We start from the raw sequence: 23,434 nt of genomic DNA, 5'->3' as shown, positions 1-23,434 counted from the left end.
GACTGATTAATGACCATGTGGCTAGGCCCTGTGGCTAGGCCCTGTGGCTAGGCCCTGTGGCTCGGCCCTGTGGCTCGGCCCTGTGGCTAGGCCCTGTGGCTAGGCCCTGTGGCTAGGCCCTGTAGCAAGGCCCTGTGGCTCGGCCCTGTGGCTAGGCCCTGTAGCTAGGCCCTGTAGCTAGGCCCTGTAGCTAGGCCCTGTGGCTAGGCCCTGTAGCTAGGCCCTGTAGCTAGGCCCTGTAGCTAGGCCCTGTGGCTAGGCCCTGTAGCTAGGCCCTGTAGCTAGGCCTTGTAGCTAGGCCCTGTAGCTAGGCCCTGTACCTAGGCCCTGATTAATGTAAATCAGTGTTCTGATTGTTCCCTTTTATTTGAATGTTGTTTTACTTTATAAGGCCTGTCACTTTATTTTAAATCAAGGTTCTCCATTCAGCTACATTTGATCCAAGGTTCTCCATTCAGCTACATTTGATCCAAGGTTCTCCATTCAGCTACATTTGATCCAAGGTTTTCCATTCAGCTACCTTTGATCCAAGGTTCTCCATTCAGCTACCTTTGATCCATGGTTCTCCATTCAGCTACCTTTGATCCATGGTTCTCCATTCAGCTACCTTTGATCCATGGTTCTCCATTCAGCTACCTTTGATCCAAGGTTCTCCATTCAGCTACCTTTGATCCAAGGTTCTCCATTCAGATACCTTTGATCCATGGTTCTCCATTCAGCTACCTTTGTTCCATGGTTCTCCATTCAGCTACCTTTGATCCATGGTTCTCCATTCAGCTACCTTTGATCCAAGGTTCTCCATTCAGCTACCTTTGATCCGTGGTTCTCCATTCAGCTACATTTGATCCGTGGTTCTCCATTCAGCTACCTTTGATCCAAGGTTCTCCATTCAGCTACCTTTGATCCAAGGTTCTCCATTCAGCTACCTTTGATCCAAGGTTCTCCATTCAGCTACCTTTGATCCATGGTTCTCCATTCAGCTACCTTTGATCCAAGGTTCTCCATTCAGCTACCTTTGATCCAATGTTCTCCATTCAGCTACCTTTGATCCAAGGTTCTCCATTCAGCTACCTTTGATCCAAGGTTCTCCATTCAGCTACCTTTGATCCAAGGTTCTCCATTCAGCTACCTTAAAGCTTTTTTAATAAGAGCAGAATGATGCAGTTGTTATGCAGTTCAACGACGGTATCATGAAACCATCAGTGTGGTGTATTCTCAACATTGAACAGCACCGGTAGTACCCGTCAGAATGTCTGTATTTAGATCAGGCTGGGCAAGCTCAGAAAAGCTCCGTATCAGCCAGTGCATTTTGGATACATTACAAAGTGTCCTTTGAAAGGACAGGCTAAGTACGCTAATCTCTTCCCAGAAGCCAATGGCTAATGAACTGTTCCTCGAAAATCACCTTTAACAAAAAAAAATCTTAAAATACATATTCACTCATACTAGAGGTCTTTCAGGGTGATTCTGTAAAATGTCTTATTCACCCATACTACATGTCCTTAAAATGAGGTCCTTCGCATAGTCTATACGTGACCACATAGTCTATACGTGTCCATTTTTATGGACCTGTAGACCTGATGAAACACAGGGCCTAGCTACAGGGCCTAGCTACAGGGCCTAGCTACAGGGCCTAGCCACAGGGTCTAGCCACAGGGCCTAGCCACAGGGCCTAGCTACAGGGTCTAGCTACAGGGCTTAGCCACAGGGTCTAGCCACAGGGCTTAGCCACAGGGCCTAGCTACAGGGCCTAGCTACAGGGCTTAGCTACAGGGTCTGGCTACAGAGACTAGCTACAGGGCCTAGCTACAGGGCCTAGCTACAGGGCCCAGCTACAGGACCTAGCTACAGGGCCTAGCCACAGGGTCTAGCCACAGGGCCTAGCCACAGGGCCCAGCTACAGGGCCTACCTATAGCCTATAGGGCATGGTTCTTTTAAATCTGTGGCAGGTGATCTTTCAGAGGGCCAGGGCACTGATCCTGTTTAGTGTTTAAGACTTAATCAGGATGTATTTTTAGGAGCCTCCTGAAGTCCTGCTCCCCTCTCAGATGGCCTGCCTTGATTGTCACTTTGAAAATTGTTTTTCAGTCAGCCAGAATAACCCTCGTCATGACAACAGGTGTGCTTCCCAAATGACACCCTGTTCCTTTTCAACTGCACTACTTTTGATGAGAGTCCCGTGGGTAGAAACCCTGTGGGTAGAGTCCTGTGGGTAGAAACCCTGTGGATAGAGTCCTATGGGTAGAAACACTGTGGGTAGAGTCCTATGGGTAGAAACCCTGTGGGTAGAGTCCTGTGGGTAGAAACCCTGTGGGTAGAGTCCTGTGGGTAGAAACCCTTTGGGTAGAGTCCTGTGGGTAGAAACCCTGTGGATAGAGTCCTATGGGTAGAAACCCTGTGGGTAGAGTCCTATGGGTAGAAACCCTGTGAGTAGAGTCCTGTGGGTAGAAACCCTGTGGGTAGAGTCCTGTGGGTAGAAACCCTGTGGGTAGAGTCCTGTGGGTAGAAACACTGTGGGTAGAGTCCTGTGGGTAGAAACCCTGTGGGTAGAGCCCTATGGGTAGAGTCCTGTGGGTAGAAACCCTGTGGGTAGAGTCCTATGGGTATAAACCCTGTGGGTAGAGTCCTATGGGTAGAAACCCTGTGGGTAGAAACCCTGTGGGTAGAGCCCTATGGGTAGAAACCCTGTGGGTAGAGTCCTGTGGGTAGAAACCCTGTGGGTAGAGCCCTATGGGTAGAGTCCTATGGGTAGAAACCCTGTGGGTAGAGTCCTGTGGGTAGAAACCCTGTGGGTAGAGTCCTATGGGTAGAAACCCTGTGGGTAGAGCCCTATGGGTAGAAACCCTGTGGGTAGAACCCTATGGCTAGAAACCTTATGGGTAGAAGCCCTGTGGGTAGAGCCCTGTGGGTTTCCCTGTGGGTAGAGTCCTGTGGGTAGAACCCTATGGGTTTCCCTATGGGTAGAGTCCTATGGGTAGAGTCCTGTGGGTAGAGTCCTGTGGGTTTCCCTATGGGTAGAGTCCTGTGGGTAGAGTCCTATGGGTTTCCCTATGGGTAGAGTCCTGTGGGTAGAGTCCTATGTGTTTCCCTATGGGTAGAGTCCTATGGGTTTCCTTATGGGTAGAGTCCTATGTGTTTCCCTATTGGTAGAGTCCCTTGGTAGAGTCGTATGTGTTTCTCTATGGGTAGAGTCCTGTGGGTAGAGTCCTATGCGTTTCCCTATGGGTAGAGTCCTGTGGGTAGAGTCCTATGGGTTTCTCTATGGGTAGAGTTCTGTTGGTAGAGTCCTATGGGTTTCCCTATGATAGAGTCCTGTGGGTAGAGTCCTATGGGTAGAGTCCTATGGGTTTCCCTATGGGTAGAGTCCTGTGGGTAGAGTCCTATGGGTAGAGTCCTGTGGGTAGAGTCCTGTGGGTAGAGTCCTATGGGTTTCCCTGTGGGTAGAGTCCTGTGGTAGAGTCCTGTGGGTTTCCCTGTGGGTAGAGTTCTGTTGGTAGAGTCCTATGGGTTTCCCTATGGGTAGAGTCCTGTGGGTAGAGTCCTGTGGGTAGAGTCCTATGCTGGGCTCTGGTCATAAGTAATGCGCTATAACTATGAAGGTAAGAGTGTACCACATGGGACAGATACTGAGCCTCCTCTAATCTGTCATCTCCAATCTCACTGCTGTTTATCACATCTACAGCCTAGCATCTGATTCAATCTCATGATGGAGAATCTTAATGGAATTAAGATGTACCAGTTGGTGATTACACACCTTCACAACCATTACAGGCCTTTCTTTCATTACGACCAGCAGTTATAGTCAGACATACTGTAGTCTTACTTCTCTAAATGTTTCATGGGGATATTATGAAGAAAAAAAAAACAGATTCAACTGTAAATTGCTCTTGAGCGTCTGCTAAATGACTACTGTAATGTAAAGAAATGTAAAGAAAGGAACATTGAAAGATTGATGAGAATGAATGGAACCAAACACAGATATAAGACGAAGGCCTATTTTCTAGCTGTCCACACGCCCAGTTTCTTTCATATACATGCAGGGTACGCGTTTTGTGATGTCCGAGCAGGTTTCACCTGTGAACTGATCATTGATTGGCTGACCTTTTATAATCTCCACCCGGCACAGCTAGAAAAGGACTGGCTACTCTTCAGAGTCTGGTTCCTCTCTAGGTTTCTTCCTAGGTTCCTGCCTTCTAGGGAGTTTTTCCTAGCCGCTGTGCTTCTGCTTGCTCTTTGTGGTTTTAGGCTGTCACTTTGTGACAACTGCTGATATTATATAAATAATGTAATTGATTGATTGTGGTCTATGACCCTTGACCTCTACAGTGTCTTGTTGGATGGCTGGAGGCCCCTGGCCAGCAGAACCTTAGGTGTCAGCATGGCAAAGATCTGCACAGACCAGTCCTACCCGGCAACGACCCGGCAACGGCCATCTCTCTGCACGCCAAATGACAATCTGGACTCCATTGAGAACGGAACCCCAAGGTCAGAGGTCGCTACAGAACGCTTGAGAGCCAATGAGCTTCTGCCTCCTAAATGGCACACTGGTCCCTATATAGTTCTCTACTATTGATCAAGGCCCAAAGGATTCTGGGAATAGGGTGCCATTTTGGAAGTACCCAATCAAAAGGTTTAGGTTGAGCTCCATGAATTCAGTATGTGGTGCATGAACATTTAGGCTGTGTCTCGATCCAAAAACAGTTGCCTGCTGTCTACCTTGTGGATTGAGACATGTCGACAGTGTACTGTACGTGTAGGGGAGAGTGTAGGGGAGAGTGGGGTAAAATTGAGACATTTTTTGCATCCAGCATCACTCCATAAAGGGAAATACAGGATTATTTCTAACAAAGATATCTACATATATTTCAGGATAATGTGTATCCTTAGAAATAATCATCAGAATTCATGTAAACATTACAGTTTTGAAAACAGCTTGTCCAACAAAAGAAAGTGGTCTGTTGGCACAATTTACCCGGGTGTGGGGTAAATCACATGTCTGTACTGAATGAAATATTACCACGACCTTTTAAAACCACGTCTGTCTTTATTTCCCAAACACTGTTTCTAAACCCCTTTCATCATAGGCCTTACCTCATATCCCAGTGATAACGCCTTGAATTACGGCTGGGAATAAAACATTTCAATTGGCTCAATTTTCCTCAAAGCAAACATTTAGACTATATCAGCCCGCACAGCTACAGTAATGCTATTTCATGCTAGGTTTAAGACCCCATATTAAAGCTGATAGAGACCCCAAATGATGTATAGAACGAATTTTAAAAGTTTCTACTTTGGTTTAGAGAAAAGCATAATGAAATCTCTAACACAATAAATACATTTGACTTGGTGAAAATCAGTTTTCCATGTGGTTTCTTCTTGAAAATGATGACCTCGTCCTACACATTTGGTCAAATGATACATTTTGTGTATGGTGTCTTAGAAACAAGGGTGGCTCAACTTACCCTTTTTGGTTCCACTTACCCCACTATTCCCTACAGTAGCAATCCCAAATGGCACCCCATTCCCTATATAGTGTACTACTGTTGTGTCCTCTGGGCAACAGGACACATACTGTATGTCACTGCTGTCATGTTCTCTCCCTAACGACCCACTCTCCATCTCCTATTTCTTTAAGGTCCAACTCAGAGTGTGAGGACACCTCGTCAGAGATTCAGGGTGCTGTCTCTGTGTTAACCAGCAGACACCCAGAGCCTCACAGAGATTCCTTCACAGGGTCAGGAGCCCTGGCCAGGTATACCCACCTCGCAGTGTCGCACCATCTCTCTAGTGTGGTCATGAGCCCTGCTGGTCTGCTACTGCCTAGCAACCTAGCGGTGCCAAAAGCCCTGGTCTGCTATTGCATAGCAACTTAGCGGTGCCAAAAGCCCTGGTCTGCTATTGCATAGCAACCTAGCGGTGCCAAAAGCCCTGGTATGCTATTGCATAGCAACTTAGCGGTGCCAAAAGCCCTGGTCTGCTATTGCATAGCAACCTAGCAGTGCCAAAAGCCCTGGTCTGCTATTGCATAGCAACCTATCGGTGCCAAAAGCCCTGGTATGCTATTGCATAGCAACCTAGCGGTGCCAAAAGCCCTGGTCTGCCCTAGAAAGCATATGTTAATTACGATCGCCAAAACGGCCAAACCCAAAAATTTAGACCCCCGTTTTGGCCTCTAAATTTGGTTTATTATGATCAAGTTCGATCCCCATGGTGAATTCTTGACCAATGGAGATATTTAATGAAATAGTGATCCATTCTGACTACTACATATTTAATGAAATAGTGATCCATTCTGACTACTACATATTTAATGAAATAGTGATCCATTCTGACTACTACATATTTAATGAAATAGTGATCCATTCTGACTACTAGATATTTAATTAAATAGTGATCCATTCTGACTACTAGATATTTAATTAAATAGTGACCCATTCTGACTACTAGATATTTAATTAAATACTGATCCATTCTGACTACTAGATATTTAATTAAATAGTGATCCATTCTGACTACTAGATATTTAATGAAATAGTGATCCATTCTGACTACTACATATTTAATGAAATAGTGATCCATTCAGACTACTACATATTTAATGAAATAGTGATCCATTCTGACTACTACATATTTAATGAAATAGTGATCCATTCTGACTACTACATATTTAATGAAATAGTGATCCATTCTGACTACTACATATTTAATGAAATAGTGATCCATTCTGACTACTACATTTGTCGTCACACAGGACCATCTGCTGACACTGACCAATCACAGGCCTGTTAGACTCACTCAGCCAGGATGAAAACGACTACACCGACCATGATCCTTTGCTAGTTACAGCCACATTTACCATGATCCTTTGCTAGTTACAGCCACATTTACCATGATCCTTTGCTAGTTACAGCCACATTTACCATGATCCTTTGCTAGTTACAGCCACATTTACCATGATCCTTTGCTAGTGACAGCCACATTCACCATGATCCTTTGCTAGTGACAGCCACATTCACCATGATCCTTTGTGATTTTCTTATGCAATTCAGCCCCATTGAGCATTATAGCGCCTTTCATATTGAAATACTTCTGGCTTCACATGAGCCATCGGGAGTTTTCTAAAGGAATTTGTGGATGACGTCAGCGCTATCACTATCTACTAGTTTAATGTCTATGAATCTCACCCATATCCAGTCATTCATGTTTCATAGGGAGCCATTTGGGACGTAGCCAGAGGCAGCGTAGACACAGAGTGTTATGTTGTGGTTTTACCTGATTGTCTAGACTCTCTAACTTCCTGTTCATGCTGCGGACCTGGGCCTCTCCCAGGATGCACCGCGAGGTGGAGAGACCGGACTCCTTCCTGGAGCGCTTCAGGACCCCTGAGCTCAAAGAGGCCTCCAGCAGAGAGAGCAACACACGGTCACAGGGATACCCCGACAGAGTCCGTAAGAGGAAGTAAGTCTGGACTAGAGATGGGGATGGTTAACTAGGATTTGCAAAATTCTGCTGATTTTTTTTTTAGTGGAGGTTTCACTTCTTTTGTCCTCATTCCGGGAATCTTCCAACCCAACCTGGGATTTCTGGGAAACCTGTTACCAGAATACAGCAGCTTTATACTCAACGAAAAAAAAGCTGTCTTGATGAGTGAACCCTAAAAACAGATTGAACAGGTCTTCTCTCAAAAGAGATTTTCTGATCTCAGCGGGTCTGTACAAGAAAAAGATTCAATGAAAACAAACTGAAAATCTCTAACTTGGAATATCCTTGAATAGACCTGTGATTTAATATATTAACTTAAGATGACTTGAATAGACCTGTGATTTAATATATTAACCTAAGATGACTTGAATAGACCTGTGATTTAATATATTAACTTAAGATGACTTGAATAGACCTGTGATTTAATATCTTAACTTAAGATGACTTGAATAGACCTGTGATTTAATATCTTAACTTAAGATGACTTTAATAGACCTGTGATTTAATATATTAACTTAAGATGACTTGAATAGACCTGTGATTTAATATCTTAACTTAAGATGACTTGAATAGACCTGTGATTTAATATCTTAACTTAAGATGACTTGAATAGACCTGTGATTTAATATCTTAACTTAAGATGACTTGAATAGACCTGTGATTTAATATCTTAACTTAAGATGACTTGAATAGACCTGTGATTTAATATCTTAACTTAAGATGACTTGAATAGACCTGTGATTTAATATCTTAACTTAAGATGACTTGAATAGACCTGTGATTTAATATCTTAACTTAAGATGACTTGAATAGACCTGTGATTTAATATATTAACTTAAGATGACTTGAATAGACCTGTGATTTAATATCTTAACTTAAGATGACTTGAATAGACCTGTGATTTAATATCTTAACTTAAGATGACTTGAATAGACCTGTGATTTAATATCTTAACTTAAGATGACTTGAATAGACCTGTGATTTAATATCTTAACTTAAGATGACTTGAATAGACCTGTGATTTAATATCTTAACTTAAGATAACTCAGGAGCATTCTAATACATCCGCAGAGAAAACTAGGATTAAATTATGCTCAGTTTGAAATAAATGAAGCTCAACTTGAATACATTATGCTCAATTTGAAATAAACAAAGCTCAATTTGAGTCATTATTTAACTAACCCTGCCAATCTGTCCCTTTCTTTCCTTCTCAAGCCAAGTCAGTCAATGGCCGCTGGCCATGTACAATATGAACAACTGCAACAACACAGATGAGTAAGTGGAGCTAGACGTAGCTCTTTAGACAGGAAGTAGAAAGTAGCTCTTTAGAGAGGAGGTAGAAAGTAGCTCTTTAGAGAGGAAGTAGAAAGTAGCTCTTTAGAGAGGAAGTAGAAAGTAGATCTTTAGACAGGAAGTAGAAAGTAGATCTTTAGACAGGAAGTAGAAAGTAGCTCTTTAGAGAGGAAGTAGAAAGTAGCTCTTTAGAGAGGAGGTAGAAAGTAGCTCTTTAGACAGGAAGTAGAAAGTAGCCCTCGATACTAGTTTATAGAGGACACTGGAACTGTTAGAGGTCTTAACCTATTGGTACACTGTAAATCCTGGTATGTATATAGTGTAGTTGTACACCAGTAGTTGTATAGTCATATAAGCATGTATGACCATAGACAGTAAGAGCCTCTGTCGATTGTGTTCGTCCGTGGTAGACATTTGCCCTGTAGTTCGGTATGATCAGTTTAAATCCTGAGTGTTGCAAAGATACTATAGGTGTACCTATCTCTGGTAGTGTAATAGTTCTATAGACATTTAGTTCTCTAGACATTTAGTTCTATAGACATAATAGTTCTATAGACATTTAGTTCTATAGACATTTAGTTCTATAGACATAATAGTTTTATAGACATAATAGTTCTATAGACATTTAGTTCTATAGACATAATAGTTCTATAGACATAATAGTTCTATAGACATAATAGTTTTATAGACATAATAGTTCTATAGACATAATAGTTCTATAGACATTTAGTTCTATAGACATAATAGTTTTATAGACATAATAGTTCTATAGACATAATAGTTTTATAGACATAATAGTTCTATAGACATAATAGTTTTATAGACATAATAGTTCTATAGACATAATAGTTTTATAGACATAATAGTTCTATAGACATAATAGTTTTATAGACATAATAGTTCTATAGACATAATAGTTCTATAGACATTTAGTTCTATAGACATAATAGTTCTATAGACATAATAGTTTTATAGACATAATAGTTCTATAGACATAATAGTTCTATAGACATAATAGTTCTGTCACATACACATGGTTAGCAGATGTTAATGCGAGTGTAGCGAAATGCTTGAGCTTCTAGTTCCGATAGCAGTAATAACCAACGAGTAATCTAAACCTAACAATTCCACAACTGCTACCTTATACACACACGTGTAAAGGGATAAAGAATATGTACATAAAGATATATGAATGAGTGATGGTACAGAGCGGCATAGGCAAGGTGCAGTAGATGGTATCGAGTACAGTATATACATATGAGATGATGTAATGTAGGGTATGTAAACATAAAAGTGGTATAGTTTAAAGTGGCTAGTGATACATGTATTACATAAAGATGGCAAAATGCAGTAGATGGTGTAGAGTACAGTATATACATATGAGATGAGTAATGTAGGGTATGTAAACATTATATTAAGTGGCATTGTTTAAAGTGGCTAGTGATATATATTTTTTTACATCAATTTCCATTATTAAAGTGGCTGGAGTTGAGTCAGTATGTTGGCAGCAGCCACTCAATGTTAGTGGTGGCTGTTTAACAGTCTGATGGCCTTGAGCTAGAAGCTGTTTTTCAGTCTCTCGGTCCCAGCTTTGATGCACCTGTACTGACCTCGCCTTCTGGATGATAGCGGGGTGAACAGGCAGTGGCTCGGGTGGTTGTTGTCCTTCATGATCTTTATGGCCTTCCTGTGACATCGGGTGGTGTAGGTGTCCTGGAGGGCAGGTAGTTTGCCCCCGGTCATGCGTTGTGCAGACCTCACTACCCTCTGGAGAGCCTTAGGGTTGTGGGCGGAGCAGTTGCCGTACCAGGCGGTGATACAGCCCGACAGGATGCTCTGGATTGTGCATCTGTAAAAGTTTGTGAGTGCTTTTGGTGACAAGCCGAATTTCTTCAGCCTCCTGAGGTTGAAGAGGCGCTGCTGCGCCTTCTTCACCACGCTGTCTGTGTGGGTGGACCAATTCAGTTTGTCCGTGATGTGTACGCCAAGGAACTTAAAACTTACTACCCTCTCCACTACTGTCCCGTCGATGTGGATAGGGGGGTGCTCCCTCTGCTGTTTCCTGAAGTCCACAATCATCTCCTTAGTTTTGTTGACGTTGAGTGCGAGGTGATTTTCCTGACACCACACTCCGAGGGCCCTCACATCCTCCCTGTAGGCCGTCTTGTCGTTGTTGGTAATCAAGCCTACCACTGTTGTGTCGTCTGCAAACTTGATGATTGAGTTGGAGGCGTGCATAGCCACACAGTCGTGGGTGAACAGGGAGTACAGGAGAGGGCTCAGAACGCACGCTTGTGTGGCCCCAGTGTTGAGGATCAGCGGGGTGGAGATGTTGTTACCTACTCTCACCACCTGGGGGCGTCCCGTCAGGAAGTCCAGTACCCAGTTGCACGGGGTGGGGTCAAGACCCAGGGTCTCGAGCTTGATGATGAGTTTGGAGGGTACTATGGTGTTAAATGCTGAGCTGTAGTCGATGAACAGCATTCTCACATAGGTATTCCTCTTGTCCAGATGGGTTAGGGCAGTGTGTAGTGTGGTTGCGATTGCGTCGTCTGTGGACCTATTGGGGCGGTAAGCAAATTGGAGTGGGTCTAGGGTGTCAGGTAGGGTGGAGGTGATATGGTCCTTGACTAGACATAATAGTTCTATAGACATAATAGTTCTATAGACATAATAGTTCTATAGACATAATAGTTTTATAGACATAATAGTTTTATAGACATATAGACATAATAGTTTTATAGACATATAGACATAATAGTTTTATAGACATATAGACATAATAGTTTTATAGACATAATAGTTCTATAGACATAATAGTTCTATAGACATAATAGTTTTATAGACATATAGACATAAGTTTTATAGACATATAGACATAATAGTTCTATAGACATAATAGTTTTATAGACATAATAGTTCTATAGACATAATAGTTTTATAGACATAATAGTTTTATAGACATAATAGTTTTATAGACATAATAGTTCTATAGACATAATAGTTCTATAGACATAATAGTTCTATAGACATAATAGTTCTATAGACATAATAGTTTTATAGACATAATAGTTCTATAGACATAATAGTTTTATAGACATAATAGTTCTATAGACATAATAGTTCTATAGACATAATAGTTCTATAGACATAATAGTTCTATAGACATAATAGTTTTATAGACATAATAGTTCTATAGACATAATAGTTTTATAGACATAATAGTTCTATAGACATAATAGTTCTATAGACATAGTTTTATAGACATAATAGTTTTATAGACATAATAGTTTTATAGACATAATAGTTCTATAGACATAATAGTTCTATAGACATAATAGTTCTATAAACATAATAGTTCTATAGACATAATAGTTTTATAGACATAATAGTTCTATAGACATAATAGTTCTATAGACATAATAGTTCTATAGACAGTTTTATAGACATAATAGTTTTATAGACATATAGACATAATAGTTCTATAGACATAATAGTTCTATAGACATAATAGTTTTATAGACATAATAGTTCTATAGACATAATAGTTCTATAGACATAATAGTTTTATAGACATAATAGTTCTATAGACATAATAGTTTTATAGACATAATAGTTCTATAGACATAATAGTTCTATAGACATAATAGTTCTATAGACATAGATAAGCATGTAAAGATCTGCTATGTCAATAGCAGTTGCTCCAGTTGGATTTTAGTTGCAGCTATAGAATGAGAAGACACCATCATTGTTGGAGAGGCCCCATTTGGGATCATTATTAAATAGCATTTAATGGATTACCTATATGGTAGTTTTAGTCTTCCTTAGAATGCATTGTTGAAAGTCCTGATCTTGATTGTACTGGTTAGGCCACTGTTTGATATTCTATTTCAAAAAGATACATCTAAAAGTAAAATTAAGTATAAACTTATACTCCTTATTCAACATTCAGTGAACTATACCATTTTATATGTATGTCAATGTAAAATTGAAGTTAGTCTCATGAGAAGTGAACTGTATGGTGAACATAAATAGGAGTGGTGCTGCCACCTACAGGGCTGTAATATAACCTGCACTTTCACATACGGTAATGCCCTCTGAAACCCTATGGGACTGTTTCCACTGGATATTATTGACCTGTTACTGTTTCTGTAGAGCAGGGGTCCACAATTACATTCAGGCATAGGCCGATGGTCGGGGGGACCAGAACATAGTTATACATAAATAAATATTTAATACACTGCAAATTGACCACAAGAATCCCAATCAGATATAGTATTTGATGATAACAGAATAATCTCCTACCTTGATTACATTGGGATACGATCACATATGGCTTTATTTATGCGTGAGACTACATGGAAACAGATGTTCTGAATTAAAATAACTGTGAGCTGATTTCCTAGTGATTTTACATTATTTCATGTCCAACAACAAAAATGATTAAATAAAATAAAAATTGTTCAGAAAACTTGGGGAGGCAAATAAAATGAGATTCGGCCCGCGGGCCGCCTATTGGGGATCCCTGCTGTAGAGTATCAATGCCCCCTAGGCAAGTAACGACCTTTCCACTAGCGTTGGCTCATATTGTACTATGATAGTCCACCAATAGTCTACCAATAGTATGCCAATTAGTCCACCAATAGTCTGTCAATAGTCTGCCATAAATAACCTAGAAAGTCACTTATAGATCATCTTAATCCTTAACAACAACATGAAAAATAAACATCCATTATCCACAGCAAAAAAGATGACAAGAAGGACGAAATAAAGAAAGAGGAGAAAAAACAGGAAGCGCAAGAAGATGAGAAGAAAGAGGAGGAGAAAGAGGAGAAGAAAGAGGAGGAGAAAGAGGAGAAGAAAGAGGAGGAGCCTAAGAAGGAGGAGCCTAAGAAGGAGGAGCCTAAGAAGGAGGAGAAGAAGAAGGAGGAGCCCCCGTAAGTATGACAGTAGTCTGATTGGTCGTCTGCCCCAAGATGTGAAGGATAAGGCACATCTGGCAGCATGCTACACTAACATACAAAATGGATAGGTGGGAGAGTAACACTACTTGGGTGTCGGTAAGAACACACACAGGAGAGAAGGGTAGCCTTTGTTTTACCAACATTGAACACGGTGGCCATTGATTCAACAATGTCAGAACAGACACTAACAAATGTTGTTCCGTTGTAATGTATTGTATGTGCAAGATGGTGGTCAATCTTGTCACTCAACCCCTTTGTGATTGAGGCCACCCCTCATACCCTGGTTCCTCAAAAAGTTTCTTCCTAGGTTCTGGCCTTTCTAGGGAGTTTTTCCTAGCCACCGTGTTTCTACACCTGCATTGCTTGCTGTTTGGGGTTTTACGCTGGGTATCTGTACAGCACTTTGAGATATCAGCTGATGTAAGAAGGGCTATATAAATCAATTTGATTTGATTTGATTGAAAACTGTGCATGTTTCAGGAAAGAGATTTGGATCATGGACCCATCAGCAGACAAATACTACACATGGCTCACCATCATAGCAGCACCATGTTTCTACAACCTGATGATGCTAGTGACCAGGTTTGTTCTCATACAGTACAGTTCACTTCATTTTATCTTACACAGGGAATATATCAGATTTTTGTTGTTGAATGTTTGTTGTATTTCTTCTTTAATGTTGTATATTGTTGTTGACCGTTGTTTTGTCGTCCCACAGGGCATGCTTTAACGAACTCCAGAACACATACACAATGCTGTGGATTGTCCTGGACTACACCTCAGACTTAGTCTACTACGCAGACACATTCGTCAGGTCTAGAACAGGTGAGGTTATTCTTCTAAAAACACATGATAGACCGGGATGAGCAGGGAGACAGTTAGAGAGAACATAGTGTGAAGACCGGTGTGGCTGGGTTGGGAAGACCGGTGGGGTGTGAAGACCGGTGGGGCTGGGAAGACCGGTGGGGCTGGGATGTGAAGACCGGTGGGGCTGGGATGTGAAGACCAGTGGGGCTGGGATGTGAAGACCAGTGGCGCTGGGATGTGAAGACCAGTGGGGCTGGGATGTGAAGACCAGTGGGGCTGGGATGTGAAGACCAGTGGGGCTGGGAAGACCGGTGGGGCTGGGAAGACTGGTGGGGCTGGGATGGGAAGAACGGTGGGGCTGGGATGGGAAGACCGGTGGGGCTGGGATGGGAAGACCGGTGGGGCTGGGATGTGAAGACCGGTGGGGCTGGGGTGGGAAGACCGGTGGGGCTGGGATGTGAAGACCAGTGGGGCTGGGATGTGAAGAACAGTGGGGCTGGGATGTGAAGACCAGTGGGGCTGGGATGTGAAGACCAGTGGGGCTGGGATGTGAAGACCAGTGGGGCTGGGAAGACCGGTGGGGCTGGGATGGGAAGACCGGTGGGGCTGGGATGGGAAGACCGGTGGGGCTGGGATGGGAAGACCGGTGGGGCTGGGATGTGAAGACCGGTGGGGCTGGGGTGGGAAGACCGGTGGGGCTGGGGTGGGAAGACCGGTGGGGCTGGGATGTGAAGACCAGTGGGGCTGGGATGTGAAGACCAGTGGGGCTGGGAAGACCAGTGGGGCTGGGATGTGAAGACCGGTGGGGCTGGGATGGGAAGACCGGTGGGGCTGGGATGGGAAGACCGGTGGGGCTGGGATGGGAAGACCGGTGGGGCTGGGATGTGAAGACCGGTGGGGCTGGGGTGGGAAGACCGGTGGGGCTGGGATGTGAAGACCAGTGGGGCTGGGATGTGAAGACCGTTTGGGCTGGGATGTGAAGACCGGTGGGACTGGGAAGAACGGTGGGGCTGGCAAGACCGGTGGGGCTGGGGTGGGAAGACCGGTGGGGCTGGAAGACCAGTGGGGCTGGGATGGGAAGACCGGTGGGGCTGGGATGGGAAATCCGGTGGGGCTGGGATGTGAAGACCGGGGGGGCTGGGAAGACCGGTGGGGCTGGGAAGACCGGTGGGGCTGGGATGGGAAGACCGGTGGGGCTGGGATGGGAAGACCGGTGGGGCTGGGCTGGGAAGACCGGTGGGGCTGGGATGTGAAGACCGGTGGGGCTGGGATGTGAAGACGGGTGGGGCTGGGGTGGGAAGACCAGTGGAGCTGGGATGTGAAGACCGGTGGGGCTGAGATGAGAAGACCGGTTGGGGCTGGGATGTGAAGACCGGGGAGGGTGGGAACACCGGTGGGGCTGGGGTGGGAAGACCGGTGGGGCTGGGATGAGAAGACCGGTGGGGCTTGGGTGGGATGACCAGTGGGGCTGGGATGTGAAGACCGGTGGGGCTGGGATGTGAAGACCGGTGGGGCTGGGGTGGGAAGACCGGTGGGGCCGGGATGTGAAGACAGGTGGGGCTGGGGTGGGAAGACCGTTGGGGCTGGGGTGGGAAGATGGGTGGGGCTGGGATGTGAAGACCAGTGGGGCTGGGATGTGAAGACCGGTGGGGCTGGAATGTGAAGACCGGTGGGGCTGGGAAGACCGGTGGGGCTGGGATGGGAAGACCGGTGGGGCTGGGGTGGGAAGATGGGTGGGGCTGGGATGTGAAGACCAGTGGGGCTGGGATGTGAAGACCGGTGGGGCTGGGATGTGAAGACCGGTGGGGCTGGGAAGACCGGTGGGGCTGGGGTGGGAAGACCGGTGGGGCTGGGATGGGAAGACCGGTGGGGCTGGGATGGGAAGACCGGTGGGGCTAGGATGGGAAGACCGGTGGGGCTGGGATGGGAAGACCGGTGGGGCTGGGATGTGAAGACCGGTGGGGCTGGGGTGGGAAGACCAGTGGGGCTGGGATGTGAAGACCAGTGGGGCTGGGATGTGAAGACCAGTGGGGCTGGGAAGACCAGTGGGGCTGGGAAGACCGGTGGGGCTGGGATGGGAAGACCGGTGGGGCTGGGATGGGAAGACCGGTGGGGCTGGGATGGGAAGACCGGTGGGGCTGGGATGGGAAGACCGGTGGGGCTGGGATGGGAAGACCGGTGGGGCTGGGGTGGGAAGACCGGAAATCCGGTGGGGCAGGGATGGGAAGACCGGGGGGGCTGAGAAGACCGGTGGGGCTGGGAAGACCGGTGGGGCTGGGGTGGGAAGACCGGTGGGGCTGGGATGGGAAGACCGGTGGGGCTGGGCTGGGAAGACTGGTGGGGCTGGGAAGACCGGTGGGGCTGGGAAGTGAAGACCGGTGGGGCTGGGATGTGAAGACGGGTGGGGCTGGGGTGGGAAGACCAGTGGAGCTGGGATGTGAAGACCGGTGGGGCTGGGAAGACCAGTGGGGCTGGGATGGGAAGACTGGTGGGGCTGGGATGGGAAGACCGGTGGGGCTGGGATGTGAAGACCGTTGGGGCTGGGGTGGGAAGACCAGTGGGGCTGGGCTGGGAAGACCAGTGGGGCTGGGAAGACCGGTGGGGCTGGGATGGGAAGACCGGTGGGGGTGGGATGGGAAGACCGGTGGGGCTGGGAAGACCGGTGGGGCTGGGATGAGAAGACCGGGGGGGCTGGGAAGACCGGTGGGGCTGGCAAGACCGGTGGGGCTGGGAAGACCAGTGGGGCTGGGATGGGAAGACCGGTGGGGCTGGGATGGGAAGACCGTGGGGGCTGGGAAGACCGGTGGGGCTGGGCTGGGAAGACCAGTGGGGCTGGGATGTGACCACCGTTGGGGCTGGGATGGGAAGACAAATGGGGCAGGGATGGGAAGACCGGTGGGGCTGGGATGTGAAGACCGGGGGGGCTGGGATGTGAAGACCGGTGGGACTGGGAAGAACGGTGGGGCTGGCAAGACCGGTGGGGCTGGGGTGGGAAGACCGGTGGGGCTGGGAAGACCAGTGGGGCTGGGATGGGAAGACCGGTGGGGCTGGGATGGGAAATCCGGTGGGGCTGGGATGGGAAGACCGGGGGGGCTGAGAAGACCGGTGGGGCTGGGAAGACCGGTGGGGCTGGGGTGGGAAGACCGGTGGGGCTGGGCTGGGAAGACTGGTGGGGCTGGGAAGACCGGTGGGGCTGGGGTGGGAAGACCGGTGGTGCTGGGAAGACCAGTGGGGTTGGGTTGGGATGAGAAGACCGGTGGGGCTGGGATGGGAAGACCGGTGGGGCTGGGATGAGAAGACTGGTGGGGCTGGGGTGGGAAGACCAGTGGGGCTGGGCTGGGAAGACCAGTGGGGCTGGGAAGACCGGTGGGGCTGGGATGGGAAGACCGGTGGGGGTGGGATGGGAAGACCGGTGGGGCTGGGAAGACCGGTGGGGCTGGGATGAGAAGACCGGGGGGGCTGGGAAGACCGGTGGGGCTGGCAAGACCGGTGGGGCTGGGAAGACCAGTGGGGCTGGGATGGGAAGACCGGTGGGGCTGGGATGGGAAGACCGTGGGGGCTGGGAAGACCGGTGGGGCTGGGCTGGGAAGACCAGTGGGGCTGGGATGTGACCACCGTTGGGGCTGGGATGGGAAGACAAATGGGGCAGGGATGGGAAGACCGGTGGGGCTGGGATGTGAAGACCGGGGGGGCTGGGATGTGAAGACCGGTGGGACTGGGAAGAACGGTGGGGCTGGCAAGACCGGTGGGGCTGGGGTGGGAAGACCGGTGGGGCTGGGAAGACCAGTGGGGCTGGGATGGGAAGACCGGTGGGGCTGGGATGGGAAATCCGGTGGGGCTGGGATGGGAAGACCGGGGGGGCTGAGAAGACCGGTGGGGCTGGGAAGACCGGTGGGGCTGGGGTGGGAAGACCGGTGGGGCTGGGCTGGGAAGACTGGTGGGGCTGGGAAGACCGGTGGGGCTGGGGTGGGAAGACCGGTGGTGCTGGGAAGACCAGTGGGGTTGGGTTGGGATGAGAAGACCGGTGGGGCTGGGATGGGAAGACCGGTGGGGCTGGGATGAGAAGACTGGTGGGGCTGGGATATAAAGACCGGTGGGGCTGGGATGGGAAGACCGGTGGGGCTGGGATGTGAAGACCAGTGGGGCCGGGGTGGGAAGACCAGTGGGGCTGGGTGGGAAGACCGGTGGGGCTGGGATGTGAAGACCGGTGGGGCTGGGATGTGAAGACGGGTGGGGCTGGGGTGGGAAGACCAGTGGAGCTGGGATGTGAAGACCGGTGGGGCTGAGATGAGAAGACCGGTAGGGGCTGGGATGTGAAGACCGGGGAGGCTGGGAACACCGGTGGGGCTGGGATGTGAAGACCGGTGGGGCTGGGATGTGAAGACCGGTGGGGCTGGGGTGGGAAGACCGGTGGGGCCGGGATGTGAAGACAGGTGGGGCTGGGGTGGGAAGATCGTTGGGGCTGGGGTGGGAAGATGGGTGGGGCTGGGATGTGAAGACCGGTGGGGCTGGGATGTGAAGACCGGGGGGGCTGGGATGTGAAGACCAGTGGGGCTGGGATGTGAAGACCAGTGGGGCTGGGATGTGAAGACCGGTGGGGCTGGGGTGGGAAGACCAGTGGGGCTGGGAAGACCGGTGGCGCTGGGATGGGAAGACCAGTGGGGCTGGGATTGGAAGACCGGTGGGGCTGTGAAGACCAGTGGGACTGGGATGTGAAGACCAGTGGAGCTGGGATGTGAAGACCGGTGGGGCTGGGATGAGAAGACTGGTGGGGCTGGGATGTGAAGACCAGTGGGGCTGGGATGAGAAGACCGGTGGGGCTGGGGTGGGAAGACCAGTGGGGCTGGGATTGGAAGACCGGTGGGGCTGTGAAGACCAGTGGGACTGGGATGTGAAGACCGGTGGGGCTGGGATGAGAAGACTGGTGGGGCTGGGATGTGAAGACCAGTGGGGCTGGGATGAGAAGACCGGTGGGGCTGGGGTGGGAAGACCAGTGGGGCTGGGATTGGAAGACCGGTGGGGCTGTGAAGACCAGTGGGACTGGGATGTGAAGACCAGTGGAGCTGGGATGTGAAGACCGGTGGGGCTGGGATGAGAAGACCAGTGGGGCTGGGGTGGGTAGACCGGTGGGGCGGGAAGACCAGTGGGGTTGGGATGAGAAGACCGGTGGGGCTGGGATGGGAAGACCGGTGGGGCTGGGATGAGAAGACTGGTGGGGCTGGGATATAAAGACAGGTGGGGCTGGGGTGGGAAGACCGGTGGGGCTGGGATGTGAAGACCAGTGGGGCCGGGGTGGGAAGACCAGTGGGGCTGGGGTGGGAAGACCAGTGGGGCTGGGATGTGAAGACCGGTGGGGCTGGGATGTGAAGACGGGTGGGGCTGGGGTGGGAAGACCAGTGGAGCTGGGATATGAAGACCGGTGGGGCTGAGATGAGAAGACCGGTTGGGGCTGGGATGTGAAGACCGGGGAGGCTGGGAACACCGGTGGGGCTGGGGTGGGAAGACCGGTGGGGCTGGGATGTGAAGACCGGTGGGGCTGGGATGTGAAGACCGGTGGGGCTGGGGTGGGAAGACCGGTGGGGCCGGGATGTGAAGACAGGTGGGGCTGGGGTGGGAAGACCGTTGGGGCTGGGGTGGGAAGATGGGTGGGGCTGGGATGTGAAGACCGGTGGGGCTGGGATGTGAAGACCGGGGGGGCTGGGATGTGAAGACCAGTGGGGCTGGGATGTGAAGACCAGTGGGGCTGGGATGTGAAGACCGGTGGGGCTGGGGTGGGAAGACCAGTGGGGCTGGGAAGACCGGTGGCGCTGGGATGGGAAGACCGTTGGGGCTGGGGTCGGAAGACCAGAGGGGCTGGGGTGGGGAAGACCAGTGGGGCGGGAAGACCAGTGGGGCTGGGATGTGAAGACCAGTGGGGCTGGGAAGTGAAGACCAGTGGGGCTGGGATGTGAAGACCAGTGGGGCTGGGATGTGAAGACCAGTGGGGCTGGGATGTGAAGACCAGTGGGGCTGGGATGTGAAGACCAGTGGGGCTGGGATGTGAAGACCGGCGGGGCTGGGGTGGGAAGACCGGTGGGGCTGGGGTGGGAAGACCGGTGGGGCTGGGGTGTGAAGACCGGTGGGGCTGGGCTGTGAAGACCGGTGGGGCTGGGGTGGGAAGACCGGTGGGGCTGGGGTGTGAAGACCGGCGGGGCTGGGATGTGAAGACAGGCGGGGCTGGGATGTGAATACAGGCGGGGCTGGGATGTGAAGACAGGCGGGGCTGGGATGTGAAGACCGGCGGGGCTGGGGTGTGAAGACCGGTGGGGCTGGGATGTGAAGACAGGCGGGGCTGGGATGTGAAGACAGGCGGGGCTGGGGATGTGAAGACAGGCGGGGCTGGGATGTGAAGACCGGCGGGGCTGGGGTGTGAAGACCGGTGTGGCTGGGTGGGAAGACGGGTGGGGCTGGGGTGGGAAGACGGGTGGGGCTGGGGTGGGAAGACCAGTGGGGCTGGGATGTGAAGACCGGGGGGGCTGGGAAGACCGGTGGGGCTGGGATGGGAAGACCGGTAGGGCTGGGATGGGAAGACCAGTGGGGCTGGGGTGGGAAGACGGGTGGGAAGACGGGTGGGGCTGGGGTGGGAAGACGGGTGGGGCTGGGGTGTGAAGACCGGTGGGGCTGGGGTGGGAAGACCGGTGGGGCTGGGGTGGGAAGACCGGTGGGGCTGGGAAGACGGGTGGGGAAGACGGGTGGGGCTGGGGTGGGAAGACGGGTGGGAAGACGGGTGGGGCTGGGGTGGGACGACGGGTGTGGCTGGGGTGGGAAGACCGGCGGGGCTGGGATGTGAAGACCGGCGGGGCTGAGGTGGGAAGACCGGTGGGGCTGGGGTGGGAAGACCGGTGGGGCTGGGGTGTGAAGACCGGCGGGGCTGGGGTGGGAAGACCGGTGGGGCTGGGGTGGGAAGACCGGTGGGGCTGGGGTGTGAAGACCGGTGGGGCTGGGCTGTGAAGACCGGTGGGGCTGGGGTGGGAAGACCGGTGGGGCTGGGGTGTGAAGACCGGCGGGGCTGGGATGTGAAGACAGGCGGGGCTGGGATGTGAAGACAGGCGGGGCTGGGATGTGAAGACATGCGGGGCTGGGATGTGAAGACAGGCGGGGCTGGGATGTGAAGACCGGCGGGGCTGGGGTGTGAAGACCGGTGGGGCTGGGATGTGAAGACAGGCGGGGCTGGGATGTGAAGACAGGCGGGGCTGGGATGTGAAGACCGGCGGGGCTGGGGTGTGAAGACCGGTGGGGCTGGGTGGGAAGACGGGTGGGGCTGGGGTGGGAAGACGGGTGGGGCTGGGGTGGGAAGACCAGTGGGGCTGGGATGTGAAGACCGGGGGGGCTGGGAAGACCGGTGGGGCTGGGATGGGAAGACCGGTAGGGCTGGGATGGGAAGACCAGTGGGGCTGGGGTGGGAAGACGGGTGGGGCTGGGGTGGGAAGACCAGTGGGGCTGGGATGTGAAGACCGGGGGGGCTGGGAAGACCGGTGGGGCTGGGATGGGAAGACCGGTAGGGCTGGGATGGGAAGACCAGTGGGGCTGGGATGGGAAGACGGGTGGGAAGACGGGTGGGGCTGGGGTGGGAAGACGGGTGGGGCTGGGGTGGGAAGACCGGTGGGGCCGGGATGTGAAGACAGGTGGGGCTGGGGTGGGAAGACCGTTGGGGCTGGGGTGGGAAGATGGGTGGGGCTGGGATGTGAAGACCGGTGGGGCTGGGATGTGAAGACCGGGGGGGCTGGGATGTGAAGACCAGTGGGGCTGGGATGTGAAGACCAGTGGGGCTGGGATGTGAAGACCGGTGGGGCTGGGGTGGGAAGACCAGTGGGGCTGGGAAGACCGGTGGCGCTGGGATGGGAAGACCGTTGGGGCTGGGGTCGGAAGACCAGAGGGGCTGGGGTGGGGAAGACCAGTGGGGCGGGAAGACCAGTGGGGCTGGGATGTGAAGACCAGTGGGGCTGGGAAGTGAAGACCAGTGGGGCTGGGATGTGAAGACCAGTGGGGCTGGGATGTGAAGACCAGTGGGGCTGGGATGTGAAGACCAGTGGGGCTGGGATGTGAAGACCAGTGGGGCTGGGATGTGAAGACCGGCGGGGCTGGGGTGGGAAGACCGGTGGGGCTGGGGTGGGAAGACCGGTGGGGCTGGGGTGTGAAGACCGGTGGGGCTGGGCTGTGAAGACCGGTGGGGCTGGGGTGGGAAGACCGGTGGGGCTGGGGTGTGAAGACCGGCGGGGCTGGGATGTGAAGACAGGCGGGGCTGGGATGTGAATACAGGCGGGGCTGGGATGTGAAGACAGGCGGGGCTGGGATGTGAAGACCGGCGGGGCTGGGGTGTGAAGACCGGTGGGGCTGGGATGTGAAGACAGGCGGGGCTGGGGATGTGAAGACAGGCGGGGCTGGGATGTGAAGACCGGCGGGGCTGGGGTGTGAAGACCGGTGTGGCTGGGTGGGAAGACGGGTGGGGCTGGGGTGGGAAGACGGGTGGGGCTGGGGTGGGAAGACCAGTGGGGCTGGGATGTGAAGACCGGGGGGGCTGGGAAGACCGGTGGGGCTGGGATGGGAAGACCGGTAGGGCTGGGATGGGAAGACCAGTGGGGCTGGGGTGGGAAGACGGGTGGGAAGACGGGTGGGGCTGGGGTGGGAAGACGGGTGGGGCTGGGGTGTGAAGACCGGTGGGGCTGGGGTGGGAAGACCGGTGGGGCTGGGGTGGGAAGACCGGTGGGGCTGGGAAGACGGGTGGGGAAGACGGGTGGGGCTTGGGTGGGAAGACGGGTGGGAAGACGGGTGGGGCTGGGGTGGGACGACGGGTGTGGCTGGGGTGGGAAGACCGGCGGGGCTGGGATGTGAAGACCGGCGGGGCTGA

The 23,434-nt window shown here is 51.1% G+C and overlaps 1 protein-coding gene across 1 annotated transcript in view; it reads left to right on the top strand.

The window, feature by feature from the left end:
* Positions 1 to 23,434, top strand: part of LOC100135976 (cGMP-gated channel) — a 49,594-nt gene that overhangs the window by 3,917 nt on the left and 22,243 nt on the right. The window contains 7 exon segments of the mRNA NM_001124315.1: positions 4,328 to 4,486; positions 5,637 to 5,753; positions 7,331 to 7,459; positions 8,699 to 8,758; positions 13,519 to 13,713; positions 14,221 to 14,322; positions 14,459 to 14,565. Coding sequence (NP_001117787.1) covers positions 4,380 to 4,486; positions 5,637 to 5,753; positions 7,331 to 7,459; positions 8,699 to 8,758; positions 13,519 to 13,713; positions 14,221 to 14,322; positions 14,459 to 14,565 — 817 coding nt within the window. The 5' untranslated portion in view covers positions 4,328 to 4,379.

Source organism: Oncorhynchus mykiss, chromosome 1 (genome assembly GCF_057628025.1).
Source record: "Oncorhynchus mykiss isolate SJ-2025 chromosome 1, ASM5762802v1, whole genome shotgun sequence".
NCBI classification, from domain to species: Eukaryota; Metazoa; Chordata; class Actinopteri; order Salmoniformes; family Salmonidae; genus Oncorhynchus; species Oncorhynchus mykiss.
Note: the sequence above shows the minus strand (reverse complement) of the source record. Positions and strands in the feature narration are given on the sequence as shown.